Genomic DNA, 17716 nt, shown 5'->3' with positions numbered 1-17716 from the left:
AACTGAATCACATAAACAATCATACTTTGGTATGAAAACAGCAGTGCTAGATCATAATGGTTGGTGAATATCAAAAATAGCTAAGAAAGGATACATTGTTGCACAACAAATCACAGATCGTCCCAATAACAGAAAATCAATCAAGGCACGAGTACAAACCTCGCAAGCCGGTGGAAAGAAGGCAAGCAATCCAACAGGTAGACAACGCACCAAATCAACCACCAATAGCCTGCAACCAGAACTATGTAGCCATGAAAACCTGCCCCAAAATGAAACGGCTCAGTAAACAAGAACATGCGCATGCCCGAAATCCTGCAACTGCTTGGCACGAACAACAGCAGGAAGCGCCCGAACACACGGAGGCGACCACACCGGAAGGACAGCCCCCACCAAAAATGACCTGAATCAGAACAATCAGATTAGAGTCAGCACACGACACATTCCGCCCAGAAACACAGGAAAAGAACCCATCGAGGGGGAAATCCCTATACGATGCGACACAGGCCCCCATCCAGCAAGTGAAGCGACCGCCCCGTACAAGGGTTCGATCTCTGTGTTTACAGTGCTAGTCCCTGGATCGACTCGCTAGCACACACAGATTCAAAATGTAATATCAAGATACAAAGGTCTCAAGTATTACAACGCAATGATCCAGAATTTTAATAATACCTTACATATTGCATAACCTCATGGGTTAGCTCAAAGAAAATAAAATCTTGCAGCGGAAGGCAGAAGATACAGGAGTCCCATAACAACTCCACAGTCGAATCATGTTGGAATGTAAACTCGCAACCCTAACAATTCGTACCTCACTCTTCACCTGGTTCACCTGCAACATTTAAACGTTACAGCCACTAGGGGGTCAATACATTGAATGTATTGGCAAGTTCACCAAAAGGTTATAACAGATCCTATCAAGTACATGCAGTATTTGGCTAGGTGGGGTTTGGCTATTTGCATAAAAGCCTCAATGTTTCATCCTATCATTTTAGACAAAATAGTTTTATCACTATTGGATATGGGGTAGACACACACATGCTCCTATTAATCTATTGGATATTGAGTAGACACATCAATACTCCTATCCCAAGTTCAAACCATCAAGTTTTATTATGAAGTTGGAATGAGTGAGACTTTCCTTACAGCTCCACATCTAGTTGCTCAAAATTGTCCATAACCGGGGACACGGCTAAGTACTTAGTTGACGCTCTCGAGAGTTTGTACACATTCCCCACAAGAAACCGACGTGTTAATCCCTTGCTGTCCTCAGGGTAGAGTAGCAACGGCGTCGATTACGAGATTTTCATAGGTAATTCCCTAAACCACGAGAGAATCACGCTCCCCCTACACATTCTACCTCAGTACAATTTCTCGGGTCTAGGTTCATACAATTTACTCTTGTCTCGTCAGAGCCCATATAGCATTGTGGTTGTACTGGAAGCTACTAAATAGAAAACTAGTCCAGTCTCGGTTACCCCAGGTGAAATTCCACTGTTGCAACGTAGACACTCCCCGAATTCACGAGAGAGACGTCCATGGACGATCCCTTCCCGAATCCATGGGAAGTCGACTCAGAGGGACCCATAGAAATGGACCTGACGCCGATGATCCTCAAAATCCTCAAAGCCGCCCACGCAGGATGGTTCATTAAATTAATTGTTTTGCTTTACTCTAGTAAAACATTTCATTTCTCCATAGACATAACAATATGATAATGTAGTAATTTTCTCCACGATACTACCATAGCCTAGCATTCAACTACAATCGATGGCAATTTGGTAGCAAGGTAAAGGCAAGGGTAAACCATACTACCTGAGATTTATAGTTAGCATAGAGATACGAGTAATATTCCTAATGCATCTAATAAAACAACTAGTGCATAGTAAAATATTTAGGATATGATCAAAGTGAACTTGCCTTGTCCAAGATTGTGGTAGTTCTCGCACTCTTCGCAACAACAAGGTTCACAATCCACACGACCTAAAATAAAAGAAAGTACACACATAATAAACATGCCATTCAATACATAAACAGGCTATGATGCATATGCCATGATGATGCACACCTAGGTTGCTTCTAAATGTAACTTGTTTAGTTTTCTGTTTTGAAAGGCTTCTCAAAAGATTTGGACAGATTAATACAATAATAAGGAGGTAATTACTAAGCATGAAACAAGGTTGGGCTTTAATTAAAGGCTTATTTGATTTTTGTCAAGCATAGAGCAAGATTAAATTTATGTGGCCATAACGTTTACAGAATAATTTATCTTCTGGTACTAATGGACAGAGAGTATACTCAAAATATTTTTCAACAAGCTAATATGCTCCAAACTAGTTTGAAATAAATCATTTGAAAATTAAACCCTAATTAAACATTCTGTAATTTGTTTCTGTTAAAGTTGTTCAAATTAAATTAAACTATGCTAAAAGATTCTATAGGTTCTGAGGATTCCAGAAAGGTGCGGATCATAATTTTTGGACAAACGGTTTGAAAGATATGATGTTTTGAAGTTCTAGGGGCTTTTCTGCAAAGTTACCATTTGATTCCGGCCGGGATTTGTTTTTATTAAAAAGAAAGGACACATGGCAGCTCCTCATTGGAGGGTACCGGTTCACTTAAGTGTTCTAAACGGAGCCGTAGGATGGGGATCGGACGGACGGGACGCGATTTGGGCTTACTGGCGGCGGCGGCTTTCTTCTCCAGCGAGGCGAGGCAGCGGCGAGGTCTCGGGCGGCGGCGCGGGCGGTCCGGCGACTCCTGAGCTCGGGGAAGAGAGGGGGATGCGCGGCTCGGTGAGGCGATGCTCCCCGTGCCCTTGGTTCCTCGCGGGGAAGACGGAGGCGACGTCTAGGTCGTCGGGGAAGTGGCGGCGCAGCGGCGTGCTTCGGCTTCGTCGTCGATCTCGCGCTACGGTGCACAACAAGGAGAAAGGGACGCATCAAAAGCTGAGCATTGAGAAGGGGAAGAAGGGGGAGCAAGCGGCGATGGCTCGGACCCTTTGATTCGCCGGCGACAAGCTCGAATCGTCGGCGGCGATGCAAGATGTGACGGCGAAATTCGGGCAACTCATTGGCGGTTCGGGCGAGAGAGGAGGGGGGAAAAGAAGAGGAAAACGGGGACTTCGATGTGACGCGCGGTTTCGGATTTGGGGTCGTGGACGCGAAGGAATCGGAGTGGAGGCGCGGCGCGTGCTCGCGGGCGTCGTGGCCGGGGATCTCACTTGGCAGTTGGAAAAGGAGGAGCTGACAAGCGGGGCCCGCATGTCAGTGGCAGCGGCTCGGCGCGCGGCCGGTTAACAGGCCGGTTCGGCCCATTTGGCCGGGCCGTCCTCGGTTTTCTTTTTTTTTTCTTTTCCTTTTCTTTTTTTTCTATTTTTCTGTTTTTGAACACCAAAATTGATTCAAAGCTCCAAATCACTCCAAATAAATTGCAACAAAATTTGTGAAATCATATTTTCATATGATCTAACTTTTGGGACAAGAAGTCCCTCAAAATAAAATATTTAAAAATATTTTTGCCTATAAATTAGCCTTTAATGACTTTTAAACTATCAAAATAATTTGTTTTTTCAAAACAAATTTAAAAGCCAAATTATGGGATAGCTTTATATATGCATTAACTCCCTTTTTATGCCAAAACCCTCATGGGTTAAAATGCAATTATTCAAAAGTAAAAAATAACAAAGCCCAAATTTAAATAAAGGCATTTTTGCAAAAGGGTTTTCTGGGTTAAGTTTGGGGTTTTAAATGTGATTAAATGCAAGGGTGGCATGATGCTTATGAAATGCAATGCACATGGAGCAAATTTTGGGATGTTACAGCAAGCCCCGAGCCCTTCGAAGGCACAGCGAACAGCAGACCCGACCACCACACCAGCAGAGAGCACGCCATTGAAAGCAATGCGCAAACCAAGAAGAAGAACAAGGGAGAATGGACCTGCAGCCCGCACTAGCAGTTCGGGGGAAGAGACCAGCGAGAGCAGCAACGCACACCGAGACGGCTAGGCGCAGCAACCACGAGCAGCGAGGAATCGCGAGAGGCTGACCCTCGCCGAAAAAAAAGGAAACACAAGACCAGGTAAAGGAAGAGGCGGCCGAAAGAAAGTCCACGGGGCCAACACGTAACCTCTTGAACGACGCATGTGCGAAGCCACGTACCTGTCATAGTGGGGAGTAACATAAGCTAGTAACATGCATATGTTATTAAGTCTATGTTACTACTTCAATAGTGGGTAGTAACATATTTGTGATAACATAGAAGCCTCATGTATTAGCTTTATAGACTCGCTATATCTTGGGAAGTGTGATGTGATGGTAACATATCTAGTTACCCCAACCCTCTCTTTCCTCATTAATAACACGACACATCACCAAAATTGCTTAGTTCGTACTTTAGTTACCACCTTTGTTACTCCCACTATGACTAGTCTAACACCAATCTCACTGACAGGCCGGCCCATCGAGCAGGAGACCCAGGCGACAAAAGAGGGAGAGCGCTGACAACGCGAGAATTCTGCCTAGCCGTAGAGATTGTAGTGATAAGACAAAGATTTAGACCTCTACATAGAGGTAATATCATACTCCTGTGTTTTGTTGGCTGTGATAATCTCGAGCGTACAAGCGATACAAGAGTTAGGCTATCAAGCAAGATAAAGAATTCATTATTTTCCAAGAGGATCCTTTTCCCGAACTAATATAAGATATAAGATCAATTGCCTGACGGAAGAAACGATCAAAGTGAAGCTAATATGAGATATAAGATCAATTGCTTAAATCTGGTGCTACCGTGCTAAGACGGTATTTCTCGGAGAAGGAAGCTGACAGAGAAAAAGAAAACTCTGCTTATCTTGATTTTTTTTTAAAGAGATATATAATATTAAAAGTAAAGAAGATTACAAAGCTCCAGTACAACTTGCAACATACAGAAGCATACACCCATGTAAATAAGAGGCTAAAACTACGGCTAAAAGTTGCTGAAGATTTCGACAGAAGCCACCTGCTTGTTCGGGGGAGACATCCGACACAAAGCAGCTGACCGAACCTTTAAGGGCCTCCGAAGTGGTGCTAGCCAGTTGATGCCCCGCCAGTGGCTCAACGGTCAGTCTTTCTGACTTGTGCACAGGAGGTAGAGGATTGAGTTGTAGATCTTGAAGACGTTTCACCGAACTCAATCTGAATATGTCAAGTTTGTCACATCTGAGGCTCAGCAACGAGGGCTCTCCCATCTGCCCTTGGCGAGCAACCCGAGCACAAATGACGCAACCCAAGTGTGGCCAGTAGCTTCGTTGCCAGAAGAAAATGGTATGCATTAGTTGTAGATGATGCAGCTGGTCCAAATCTTGAACATCGGCCCTGGAGGATTGGACACAGGTACCAAATCGAAGAGGATTAAGCAACTCCACACATTCATCACCGCATCCGCCACCATGGCGGCTTGCCGGAAATGACAACGGCAGAACCGAGTCCCCAAGATTCCAGTACCCAACGGGACGAGAGGAAGGAAAACAGAAGAGAATCACCAGATCGGGGAGGGCCGACATAACTCACGACCTTTTTTTTCTGTCCGCCACCATGGCGACCCAAGAAAAGAGAAGGCGCAAGGCCTTCAGAACAAAACCAAAAGGCCTTCCTCCACCGTCACCCCGTCCACCACCACGGGGACAAGGAACCAGAGAAGAGGAGGAGTCCAAGCTCAGATCTAGAGAGAAATCAGCCAAGAACCCAACCTGTGATACAGATCTGAAGCATTCTTCGTCTCTAGACACCACCGTGCAGGCCACCATGACTAAAACAGCAGTGGAGAAGAAGAGAAAGAATAGCCTCAGATCTGGATGGAAAATAAGAAGAGAAAAGGAGGTAATACACAAGCTAGAAGGGACCGGGCCTCCCTCTCCGGCCTCTCCAACCGCCGGAGCAGCCGGAGAAGGGGGAGAGGGAGGCCGGACGGGAGGAAAACGAAGAGTCTGGAGGATGCGGGAGAGAAGCGGCAAGGTGCCAGGGGCCTCTAAGGCAGCTTGCTTATCTTGATTCTGGTCACGCGAAATACGTACACATATTCACGAGCGATGGAGAGTCTTCACGGAGAAGGAAACCCACGGATTTCGACTCCCGACACCGCATCCGACTCCACTTAATTTGATTCAACATAGACACAGTAGTGCCGTACCCAACTTATGTACTCGACATAAATACTTGTTGAACCAGTAACCTGTAACCCCTCGAAATCTCGAATCAATCGCGTCTCTCTTTGCCGTTTCGAACCGCCGCAGGGCCAGCAATTCTCGTCCCCGTTCCTCGTTCACATGTCAAGCTATTCCGGATCTGTCCGTGGCGACGGCAGGCCGGCCCGCCAGTCAGCGTCAGCCATCATCGCCGATGCCGTGGCCGAGCCAGGTCTAGTCGACGGCGATAAGGCGGCGCAGAACGAATCGGCGGCCATCGTCGCCGATTCGGAGCCCGGATCTGTCCACGATTGCGGCGACATGCTGCCTCAGCAGGCAGCGTCGACCACGATCACCGAGGCCGTGTCCGGGCCTGCTATTGGCCAAGGCCACACGTCGGCCATCGTCGTCGATTCAGTGCCAGGGCCTTTCCATGCCGATGCCGATGCCGGCGACGAGATGCCGCCGGCTCAGCACGGCGCGTCCACGATCACGAACGCCACCATGCTCGCCGGCTGTGACAGCGACGCGTCGGCGCAGCACACAGCGTCGGCCATCGTCGCCAAGACCGTGTCGGGGTCGCATGTTCTGAAGATCAAGAGTTACTCCCACACAAAGGGCCTTGGCCTCGGCGGCATCTTATCCGACACTTTCCGTGTCGGAGGGCATTGCTGCCGCATTGTGTATTACCCCGATGGATGTCGCTCGGACTGCGCCGATTGGGTATCCATTGGTCTACTCTTTGTGGAAACCCACGCTAGTCACATCAACGCAAGGATTAAGTTTAGCTTGCTCGACCATGGTGGCAAACCGGTGCCGCTCTACACCACGGAAACCCACACGGTGACTACATTGTCGACAAGGCAGGAGCCGTTGGTCAGTGCAAGATTCATTGAAAGGAAAACGTTGGAGTCGAGCTATCTTAAAGGTGATTGTTTCACGGTCAGATGTGATGTCACCATTACCAGCGGCATCCGCACCGAGGATACCACGAAGCAGTCCGTGGTGGTGCCACTGTCTGACATTCACCAGCATCTTGGGCAGCTCCTCCTGACCGGCAAAGGGACAGACGTCACGTTTGAGGTCGGCCGCGAGACGTTTGCGGCTCACAGATGCGTGCTCGCCGCTCGGTCGCCGGTGTTTATGGCAGAGCTCTTTGGTCCGATGAAAGAAAATACAGCAACTTCTATACGAATTGATGACCTAGAACCTTCGGTCTTTCAAGCTTTTCTCTACTTTGTGTACAATGACTCGCTGCCTGACATTGACAAAGGTGAAGAAATATTGATGGCGCAGCATTTGCTTGTTGCGGCGGATAGATACGACCTCAAAAGGCTAAAGTTGATCTGCGAGGACATATTATGCAACAGCATTGACACAGAAACAGCAGCCGCTACGTTAGCGTTGGCTGAGCAACACGGTTGCTGCGGGCTCAAGGATGAATGCTTCAAGTTCCTGACGACTCCAGGCAAAAATCTTAAGTTAGTCATGACAAGTGATAACTTTCAACATCTGTGGAGCGTTAGTCCCTCTGTCCTCAAGGAGCTTCTTGCGAAACTTGATGCCATAAATGGACTCCAAGTCATTTGATACTTTAGAGCTTGTTACTATTCAATAAAACCGAACCGGTTGACAATTCATCTACATCTAGTATGGCTCCTCCTTGTTGATGATTAATTTTTATGATAACTTTTAGCTACTTTTGTCTAAGCAACCATGCTGCTATTTCAGAGTTTCAATCAATTTAAATAACAGAGGTGATGGCCAGTCGGAGTGGTCGTTCGGTTGAAACTGTATGAAGTAAGCGATGATCGAACCAGTATGAATCTGCCATGGTGGTCGTTCGGTTGAAACTGAAAATAGCTAATGCCCATATCGCCCACCTGTCTCTGCATTTCTCCGGAACAGATGAACATCAAGGGAAATATTTGGCATGTGTCAAAGACAAGCAGCCTCTTGTCACCCTCACAAACAAAAACCAAATATTTATGCTGGAGGATCCCAATTGAACGACACATATACATGTTGATTTCGCACAACTAGTGAGGAATCAAGTTTTGACAACGATATTGAAAAAAATAACACGTGATGGTATGACGGCTAACAACGACGCAACGTCGTCGTGGAAACTGAAATCAATGGAAATTTAACGCCGTATTCCTCTGACCCTGGGACTTGAAGAGAAGCAAACCGTTTATGCAGTTGGATTTCTTGGAGATCTTTGGCTTATATATACTGGCTTAGCAACGGAACCAGGAAGACAGATTCCTTGCATCTATGCCCAGGACCATGGCCTGTGAGCTCTCGTCGTCAGGCTCGTGCCAGACAATGGAACAAGGAAAGTTGAACTTTATTTAAATACCAGCCCTCCCACTAAAAATACAACAATCCAAGCGGCTCAAAATGAATGGACGAAACCACTTTGTTGCACCAGCCATAACAGAAAACAAAACAAAAGAGCACAAGGTTCTCATAGAAATGCATAACCATTTACGCACCTGGTGTTGGTACAAGGTAGAGCTTAAATTACACAACTAGGATGACACTCTTCTTACTGAGCTCGGTCTCTCTTATTGTCTTCCTATAGCCTATAGGTAGATGCTGACAATACATACATCACGCTACATCTTCACTGTTCCAATTCGTTGGGCAGATAGGTTGATGCCGGGTGTGCCCTCCTTGTAATGGCCTGAAGTAGCCTTGGCATCGGGGGAATTTCAAGATCGAACACACCCTCTAGGACACGAACAACTTCGCCCATCGTCGGCCGATCAAGATCATCATCCTGAATGCACCAGCAAGCAACCTTGCATAGCCGTTCAGCCTGCTCTAGATTTACATCACCGGATAATTTTCCATCCACCAAGTTTTCCACATCTCCCTGGAGAAGTGTATGTGCGGCATGCACAGGGAAGAAAACAGCATGATCACCTCCTGCAGTGAACTGTTCAAGTGAGTTACTTCTTCCTGAAATGATTTCCATTAGCACCATCCCGTAGCTGTAAACATCCACTTTTGATGTGATAGCAACCCCGCTTATCCATTCGGGCGCAAGGTATCCTGCAGTTCCTCTTGCTGTAGTTAGAACCCGGCTAGAATCCCTCCCCATCAACTTGGCCATGCCGAAGTCAGCAATTTTAGCAACAAATGATGCATCGAGAAGTATGTTTTGTGGCTTGATATCACAGTGTATGATCAAGTCTTGGCAACTCTCATGCAAGTAGGCCAGTCCTCTAGCAACTCCCAGAGCTATTTTATACCTGGTACTCCAGTTTAAAACCGTGTTGTTGCTCTGAAATAGGTGGATATCAAGAGAACGGTTTGGCATGTGCTCATACGCAAGCAACCTCCGTTCACCCTCACAACAAAAACCGACCAGTCTAACTAAGTTGATATGTTGTATAATTCCAATGGAACTCACCTCAGCCCTGAATTGTTTTTCTCCTTGACAAGCACCATCAAGCCTTTTCACTGCTATTGTAGCTGAGTCACTTAGATATCCCTTGAACACGGAACCAAAGCCGCCAGCACCTAGCTTCTCTGAGAAGTTTCTTGTTGCACGCTGCAAATCGATGTATCTAAATGCAATAATTCCACCAGAATCTTGAAGGTTTTTAAATGTCCCACCATACCACCACTTATTGTTTCTCCAAACCAACAGTAACCAAAATAGTAGCAATATGAGTGCCAGCAAACTCAATGCAGTAACAATGGCAGCTGTTGCAACCCCAATGATCACTCTTCTGTCATGTTTCTGAGTTTGCATCTCTTTTGCAGCTAGGCGAAGATAAAGAACTCCACCATTTGTATCAGTATTTTCAGCATGCTGGTGTTTTACGTTGAGGAGTTCCTCTTGCCAAATGGAGCATCTGCTATCAGTGTAAGAATATGCAGTGCAAGAGCAATTTCTTAGGCAAACTTCTGCACATTCTCCAGCACTAGTAGTAGGACCTATGTTGTGGGCATTCTGAGGCAATTGAACAGTGGACATGGAGTAGAATTCATCAGTCATTCCTGCAGTACTCCTGTTACTGCCACAATTCAAAGGAATATTTCTCACACATCCACCGCTTCTATCGTTTAGCTCCCAGTCCTCTTGTGATCTTATGGAGAAACCCTTCATACAGCTGCAATATAGAGCTGGGTTGTCATTGCACACAGTGAATGGTCCACACAGAGCATAGACATCACACTGAGCTTTGGGGTTGGCGTAGGAACCTATCCAATCCTGTGAGGCCTCATTCCAGATTAAAGTCTTCATTTGACCAGAGACATCAAGGAGATGATGCATGATCATCGTGTCATTCAGTAAGGTGTATGTGAAGTACTCTTCGTGTTTATTGTTGACAAATTCGAAGTCTATCAAGCTGCGGCTCAACATCTCTGGTATCGAGCTAAAATATTGTCCATTCCATTCCCCACTAGACCAGTATACTACGGATGAGCCCAAAACAGCAAGGATCAGCCGGTTAGGTTCTAACTCATAATAGTATAGACCATGAGCTGGGTCAATTGAGTTTTTTCTGGAAACAAGACGACGAGTCAAACCGGTGGTCTTGTCTCGGCCAATCTTTGCACCTGGGAGGAAAGTATCTGTTGGGTGGTCAAAACTTTGCCATAAGATGTTGGATGAGCTTGAATTATTTCGTAGTACAAGGTTCCCATTGTTCATGAGTACAGCAATGGTGGTGTTGGTTTTCGGACTAACTTGGCTCGACCAGATCATGGAATTGTTGGCCTGATCTAAGATGACAAGATTGCCATCTTCGAAAACTGTGAACCTAACTGACGCAGGTTCTGTGATGGGATTATCACCGTTTGCGACCCATACTGGAGTTATCTTGGGGACTTTATTGAACCAAATGCCTAGGTACCAGTTGAAGGTGTTGTGGGACTTACTGCCTGTTTGGAAGAAGCCAAGAGCGAACTTGGCATCCTGGGAGACAAGCTTGTCCCCGCAAACAAATCCTTGCCCAGGTGAAATGGAGTCGATGGCAGCAGAGCATGTAGGAATGTGTAGGGTGAACAGATGTCCGAGAAGTATTAGGAGAAGAAGCATGTTGAAGTACAACAGATGAGGAAACAATGTGGCACTGGTTATAAGAATACAATCGGCTGCATTAACATTATATGGAAAGGAAACATAGTACAACAGTAGGAGATTAGACATGGTAGAGACTGGAGAGATCGTGACCGCTTCCCTTGCCGTTGGGGCACAACTGAATTGCTAACCACAAAAGTGTTGAGCGAAACATAACTTTTCTTTTCCTGACAGTGACGCAAAATCTTCACTTTCTTCAAGGATCACCTGCCAGGAAACAACCATAAATGTCCAGGCTCTATCAGCGTCAAGCAAATTGGGACACCTGAATAAACAGCTAACTAACAAACGGTTTTTTCTTAGGACTATGTGATTTTTGCTCTAGAGATTGACGTAGGATGATTTTTGCAGATGACCAATAGCCAAAACAGTAATAAGTATTCGGTAAAAAAAACAGTAATAAGTACTGCAATTTCGCAGTCACCATCAAGTTACCTTCGGCTTTAGGTTAACTAATCAAGATCACTGGTAGTCTGGTGCTATACCATTTTGCTTCAACTTCACAGAATTCCATCATATCCATGGAGCTTTAGATTTCTGGATGCAAATAACTTGTCACTGAGATGCATTGACCAGTCTAGGCTGACAGCATGTATTTTTACTCAACTTCATGTTCTTAATGAAAGGTGGTAACCCCTGCCGTGCTTTGAGCATTGATCTCAACCCAACTTAGCAAGAACGTTTCAGAAAACACAAACTAATCTCCTCTGGCCGGAATTACTTGTCGAAATATTACATGTATCTAAACGCTTTTTAAACATAGATACATTCTGTTTTTGTTCTCCTTCTTGGAGTTGTAAATAACTCTTTTGTTATATCTTAATCAATGAAATGCAGCGCTACTGCCGTTTCGTCAAAAAAACAACATAGATACAATCATATTTGAACAAATTTGAGACAGATAATATGGATCAGAGAGAGAGAAAGTAGCATCTTTCATGCACACCTGGTTACTTGGGTCACTGTGCCCTGCACTGCACAGAAACTTGTGAAGTACAGCAGGTGGGCTGAGTTCTCGTCCAACACGCCTAGATTCAGCTCTGCACAGGTGTCCACAATTACATAAAACATATTTCTCCTCTCTGAAGGCGAAAGATTTGAGGCCTTATTTTTGTGTCCACGCGCTCCTATCTGAACCGTTCGCTTCTCCTGATCGCTGACGTTTGCTGTTTCTTTCTCCGATCTGCCGCCGCTGGGAGTCTGGGAGAAGACGGAAGGGAGGCTTTCGCTAGAAGACATGCAGCGACACTAGACGGACGCCTCAATCTCCATCCAGCGCCGCCCCCTCGGCGGGTCGCCTCCTTCCCCTTGGTGCGGACGCCTCCCTCTCCGTCCAGCAGCCCCCTTCACTCTCCCATGGAGTGGCGCGGACGCCTCCCTGTCCATCCAGCGCCGCCCTCTCGGCGCGGCCGCCTCCCTCCCCTTCGTGCGCCGCCTCCCTCTCTCAGTCTACCTTCCGGCGCGGCCTTTCCTCCGCGGCACCGTTCGGTCGGTTCTTGATCTGAGCAGCAGCATAACCGTATGCCCCTATGTTGCCGCGGGGAGTACAAGGACGTCTGGCGCAAGATCCAGATCGTGCACCACCAATCCGAGCACCCCAACGTCGTCCGCATTCGTATGAGGACTCTCTCTTCGTGCACCAGCGGCGAGCCATTCGACCGCGTCGTGGCCAAGGACCACTGCAGCGAGGTATTTTCTTGTGTGAGGTCATGCTCTTGCATTTGCAATTAAGCTCAGTTTAATGATGCATATTCTGATTGCTTTCTTAGTTTTATTTGCACAGAGAACTATCGCTGGAAGCCTGGGAGCCCAGACTGTAGGATGAAGAAATGAGATTACATGGACTTAGTGAAGGCACAATTTGGTAATTTGATCATCACATAATTTTTTTGGGATACTCATGCATCCAGAAGAGCTGCATATTTATGTTTTTGTAATTCAGTTTTGTCCTATTGACTCATTATCCTTCGACGAGATAAATTGGCTCATGTTTGATATCCAGACTAGGAAATAGGCATTGGGTCGAGGTGATTAATCTTGTACAAAAGAGGAAGCTAGATTATGCTCTATGTGATAAGGAAAAACTTATTTGATCCTCGAGCCAAGAGCATATCTCAAAACTGCAGTAGGCGACTTTAGGGATTTTTACAGATTTTTTAGAAGCTCTTGCTAAATCTACGAACACACATCATAATTGTAATGGTTGCACGGTTGGTTCCCCTTTTTACAGATTTTTGCCTGGTCGGTGCCCCTTTTTACAGATTTTGAGAAGCAACTTTATTAATATATGTCAAGCTTGTCCCAATTATGTGCATTGGAATGGCCTGTACTATGCACCTGTTTCCCTGGATATTTGCCACACTCAATTTGAACTGATGTTTACATATAGTAAGTAGAGCATGCAGCTTTGTCAACTACATGACGGTTCAGCCATGGTCTGTAAAAAAAGAGTTGTGTTTTTGCCTCCACAGTTGGATTTCCCAGTATAGTAGAGCATGCCTCAGCATTACTCATGCGTATATTTTGTTTCAAGTGATCCACTGTCTAATTAAGTTTACAATCTTTTTTTCCGCTGAAACGGGAGTCTACAGTCTGATCCAAATTTAGCTTTTACCTGGTAGTAGTTAGCATTTCTAGCTGTATATTTGGCAAAAGACAGGAAAAGGATAAAGAGTAAAAGCTGTGTGAATTGATGGAATTGCCTTTTGAGTTAGTGGTTACATACATTTTATGTAAGTTTTGTACTGATTTTGTTCTATGCAAGAAATATGTGGAATGGGGATCACTTTTTTTTACATGCTGGAATCTGATCCAATTATAAACTGGGCAGTGAACATTATAGCACTATAGCGGCTTTTTTTTTCTTTGTTCTGAACAATGTTCTTCATAAATTGGGTGATGAACATTGTTACTTGTATCTTCTTTTACAGGTTGGTGGGACTTTGAGACAATGAGAGCATGATACCATTTTCCCGCGGGCTGCATCCGAAGATCACAATGGCCCTGAACACTAGGGTGCAATTTATTGTGAAACTGATCACAATGAGACTAAACACTGAAGTGCCATCTATGGAAACATGTACCCGTGTGGAAGAGCAAAACCTTCTTATGTAAAATTGCTAGAAAAGGGTTTGTAATCCAGTTGAAAGCATAGTTGTGACCTTTTTGTACATGTAATTTTCCTGCCCAATTGAAGGTGGATCTCTGAACACTGTTGCTGCTGCGTTTTGTTGTGTGGAGAACTGTCATTTTCATGCTAGAAAAGTAGAGATTTGTGAACTATTATTTTTATCTTGTTGTGCTTGATGTTGTACGTGCTATCTATGTCATATGTGCAATAATGCTGAAATGGTTCGAACATTCACAACCATTGGAACATCCGGTTCTTTATGGATCAGCAAATGGATTAACAATTTATAACTATATGGTATTTTGGATTGCCAATTTCAAGTGCTGAACCATTGTGTTCGAATCATGCCCACCCCTATTTGCTTAGTATCTGTTTGAACCATTATGTACTTTACCTTAGTTTGATCCAAAATTACTTCCTCCTACATGTAATATTTCAACAACTAATATGAATCGGAGGAAGTAGCTTTCTTCCTCAATACTAGTCAAAGTGAATAGATTGATTGCCGTACTACAAAACTTATCATGCTCAGCGGCGCGGCAAAGCACGCAAATCCGTCTAGAACATTCTAGAACTGCTCTATACCAGATAAGAGTACTCTAAAATGAGAACCCTGTCGAGGCTTGAGATTATACTGGCGCATCTCTGACAGAAATCTCCAAAAAAAAAACTACTCCGTATTAGCCTAAAAACCTCACCGTCCTGTGCCGGGACAAACAAGGGTGCCGCCGCTGTGCTGAGCTGCCTGGGCAGTAGCCGAATAGACGGAGCCATCGATACAAGGGCAAGCACCTGCCAATTCGCCCGAAATGCTCGCTGGGTTTGGGGTGAAGTCACAGAGGAAAACGGATCTAGGCTCTACCATTTCCTAAACAACGAGAGACCGAAACATTAACAACGAAGAACACACGGAGGAGAAAGGCTCAATCATCAGGCCCTCTCGCCCCTGATGCGGCGCGCGAGCTGGATGTCCTTGGGCATGATGGTGACCCTCTTGGCGTGGATGGCGCAGAGGTTGGTGTCCTCGAAGAGCCCGACGAGGTACGCCTCGGCGGCCTCCTGGAGCGCGGACACGGCGGAGGACTGGAACCGGAGGTCCGTCTTGAAGTCCTGCGCGATCTCCCGCACCAGCCGCTGGAACGGCAGCTTCCGGATCAGCAGCTCCGTGCTCTTCTGGTACTTGCGGATCTCCCGCAGCGCCACGGTGCCGGGGCGGAACCTGTGCGGCTTCTTCACGCCGCCGGTGGCCGGGGCCGACTTGCGCGCCGCCTTCGTCGCCAGCTGCTTCCGGGCGCCTTCCCGCCGGTGGACTTGCGCGCCGTCTGCTTCGTGCGGGCCATTGGGGATCGCTGGAGAGGATCGAGAGGAATTTGGTGGATTCGAAACTGGAAGGGGAATGGCTCTGTGGAGTTGCTGCGGTTTGAGATTTGGATCTGGGGGAGGGGAGTTATTTGTGGTGGCTGGGAAGGCGGGATCGAGAAAAATTTCGGGCGGTGAGCTCGGGCGGGGTTTTCCGGATTTGGTTGAGCATGGAGCGTTGGATGATATCGACGGGGGAGATGACGCCAGTTCTAGTGCCGATCCGCGAGACAAGCGCTGGTGTGATTCTATCTCAGTTTATGTATTATCTTTTCCCGCGAGAGAGGCCCAACAGCCCAAGGGTCGCGGGCGTGGTCACGTCTGCCTATGGCCATTGGCCCATTATGGTGTGTCCGAGGCCAGACGCCCTCTAACGCTAAAAAGAAAACCCGAGTGTTCAGTCTAGGCTCAAAAGGAAAAACTGAGTGTTCAGTCGAGAACAGACTGTTTCTATAAAAAAAAAAGTCGAAAGCAGACTACTTTTACAACGAGATCAACGGATGGCGAGTGTCAAATCAAATCAATCGTGTGGATGCCCTGCCATGATAACGTACAAACCTTCCACTTACCTGCCGAAGTGCTGATATATGATCAGCTTATCTTTCTTGTATGAATTGACCCGTCGGGCTTGCTTTAACTACCAAGATGTGTCTTCGCTGCCTTCCATGAGAAAAATGCAGCACGGAAGACATGATTGGGTTCCTGGATGGATGCGCTTCCAACTTCTACAGAGTTCATCGCCGTAGGAGCGAAGAAAAGAAGTTTTAAAGACCTAGTAGAAGCCAGTAGGCTAGCTGTTCCCGCCGGCGCCGTGTCGTCTCCCCACGAACACAAGACCCGGCCCGGCTCTACCCGAAGAGCCATGCACGCACGAATCCACCCGTTTTCACCTACGCCAGCGTCAAATCGAGGGATTTGAAAGGCACCCGTATGAGCCCTGCCCACTGAGCTCTAAACTCGCCGCTTGACATGATCCTCAAAGCTAATCTTATCTATCGCATGGGAATCGTCTTAGGTTGTGTTTGGTAGCTCTGTATTTTTTGAGTATTGTGTGAATACTACAGTTTCTAAAATTACTTTGGTTTCAAATACTTTGAGGTGTTCGGCTACAACAAAAAATGTAGTTTTAATACCGTAGTATCGCTAAATCTATGGTATTTTCGCAGTATAAAATAAAGAGCACCGGACGTCTTTATTTTTATTTTTCAGAGAGCACGGAGGAAAAACGAAGCACTGCGTCGCTGCGTGGTCTTTAGCTACTCTCGCTTGCAATTCCCTCAAGCAACAGCCTCATGTCCCCTCGCCGGCGCCACCGCCGGCCGGCAGGACGCACGCCCATCATGCCGCATGCCTCCCAGCACGACGCATACGCAGACCCAACAGCCACCGTCACGATAGACGTCGATGTCGCGGCCGCCACCATAGATTAGAAATTGGAGCAGCTTTGGCGTGCTGTGGGCGGCGGCGGGCGATGCAGGCTCCATCGGCAGGGAACAACGGAGGGAGGAGCTGGAGAGAGGGGCACAAGAGATTGGAGCGTAGGGAGGCAGAAGACGACACCATTGGAGCTTGATTCGGGAGGCTGCAGCCGCGAGGAATTTAGGTGAAGAAATTGGGGACACCTCAAATGATTGAATCCTTTGCCGCCGGCGCCGAGCATGACATGGAATCGAGTTGTCATCGTGCCTCTGCTGCTGCCGGTCGATGCGCGGCCGCCGTTGCCGCTCTAGGGCACTGCATCGCCCTCGCTATCGGCCGCTACGCTGTCGGGCCACCGCCGCTACAGGGCCACCGCGGCGGGCGCCGCTGCCGCTCCAGGCCTCCCGCGGTGGGTCGCCGTGCCGCTGTCGCGCCGCCACCGCTGCAGGACGTGCCCGCAGCGGGTCGCCAGCCCGCCGCCGCCGCCGCCGTTGTTCGCCCCGTGTGCGCCGGTCCAGGCTGCCGCTCCGCCCCCGCTGCTGACCGCC

General features: G+C 47.1%; 2 protein-coding genes, 1 long non-coding RNA gene and 1 pseudogene across 3 annotated transcripts; 2 read left to right on the top strand and 2 right to left on the bottom strand.

Annotated features, from left to right (window-relative positions):
* Window positions 1–6300: 6300 nt before the first annotated feature.
* Window positions 6301–7850, top strand: LOC100833657 (BTB/POZ and MATH domain-containing protein 2). Its single transcript, XM_024456045.1, has one exon. The coding sequence runs from the start codon at window positions 6301–6303 to the stop codon at window positions 7747–7749; it is 1449 nt and encodes a 482-aa protein (XP_024311813.1). The 3' UTR covers window positions 7750–7850.
* Window positions 7851–8490: 640 nt separating this feature from the next.
* On the bottom strand, window positions 8491–11287 carry LOC100833353 (G-type lectin S-receptor-like serine/threonine-protein kinase At2g19130). The gene is made up of 2 exons (XM_014895833.2): window positions 11059–11287; window positions 8491–10752 (listed from the first exon to the last, which is right to left on the bottom strand). Exons 1-2 carry the CDS (start codon window positions 11216–11218, stop codon window positions 8789–8791), a joined length of 2124 nt encoding a protein of 707 aa, XP_014751319.1. The 5' UTR covers window positions 11219–11287; the 3' UTR covers window positions 8491–8788.
* A 1128-nt stretch (window positions 11288–12415) lies between these two features.
* Window positions 12416–14636, top strand: LOC104585332. The gene is made up of 3 exons (XR_733007.3): window positions 12416–12949; window positions 13044–13124; window positions 14191–14636. It is a non-coding gene; the product is annotated as an uncharacterized LOC104585332 (long non-coding RNA).
* A 187-nt stretch (window positions 14637–14823) lies between these two features.
* Window positions 14824–15953, bottom strand: LOC100846666 (annotated as a pseudogene).
* Window positions 15954–17716: the final 1763 nt, after the last annotated feature.

The sequence above is a fragment of the Brachypodium distachyon genome, chromosome 5 (assembly GCF_000005505.3).
Source record: "Brachypodium distachyon strain Bd21 chromosome 5, Brachypodium_distachyon_v3.0, whole genome shotgun sequence".
Taxonomy (NCBI): domain Eukaryota; kingdom Viridiplantae; phylum Streptophyta; class Magnoliopsida; order Poales; family Poaceae; genus Brachypodium; species Brachypodium distachyon.
Note: the sequence above shows the minus strand (reverse complement) of the source record. Positions and strands in the feature narration are given on the sequence as shown.

What these genes read in the sequence shown, in the direction of transcription:
- LOC100833657 (XM_024456045.1), top strand. Translation starts at nt 6,301, where the DNA reads ATGTCAAGCTATTCCGGATCTGTCCGTGGCGACGGCAGGCCGGCCCGC.
- LOC100833353 (XM_014895833.2), bottom strand. Translation starts at nt 11,218, where the DNA reads ATGCTTCTTCTCCTAATACTTCTCGGACATCTGTTCACCCTACACATT. An exon ending in TGGCTTCTTCCAAACAGGCA is followed by an intron (nt 10,753 to 11,058) that starts GTAAGTCCCACA and finishes ACCACCCAACAG; the next exon opens with ATACTTTCCTCCCAGGTGCA.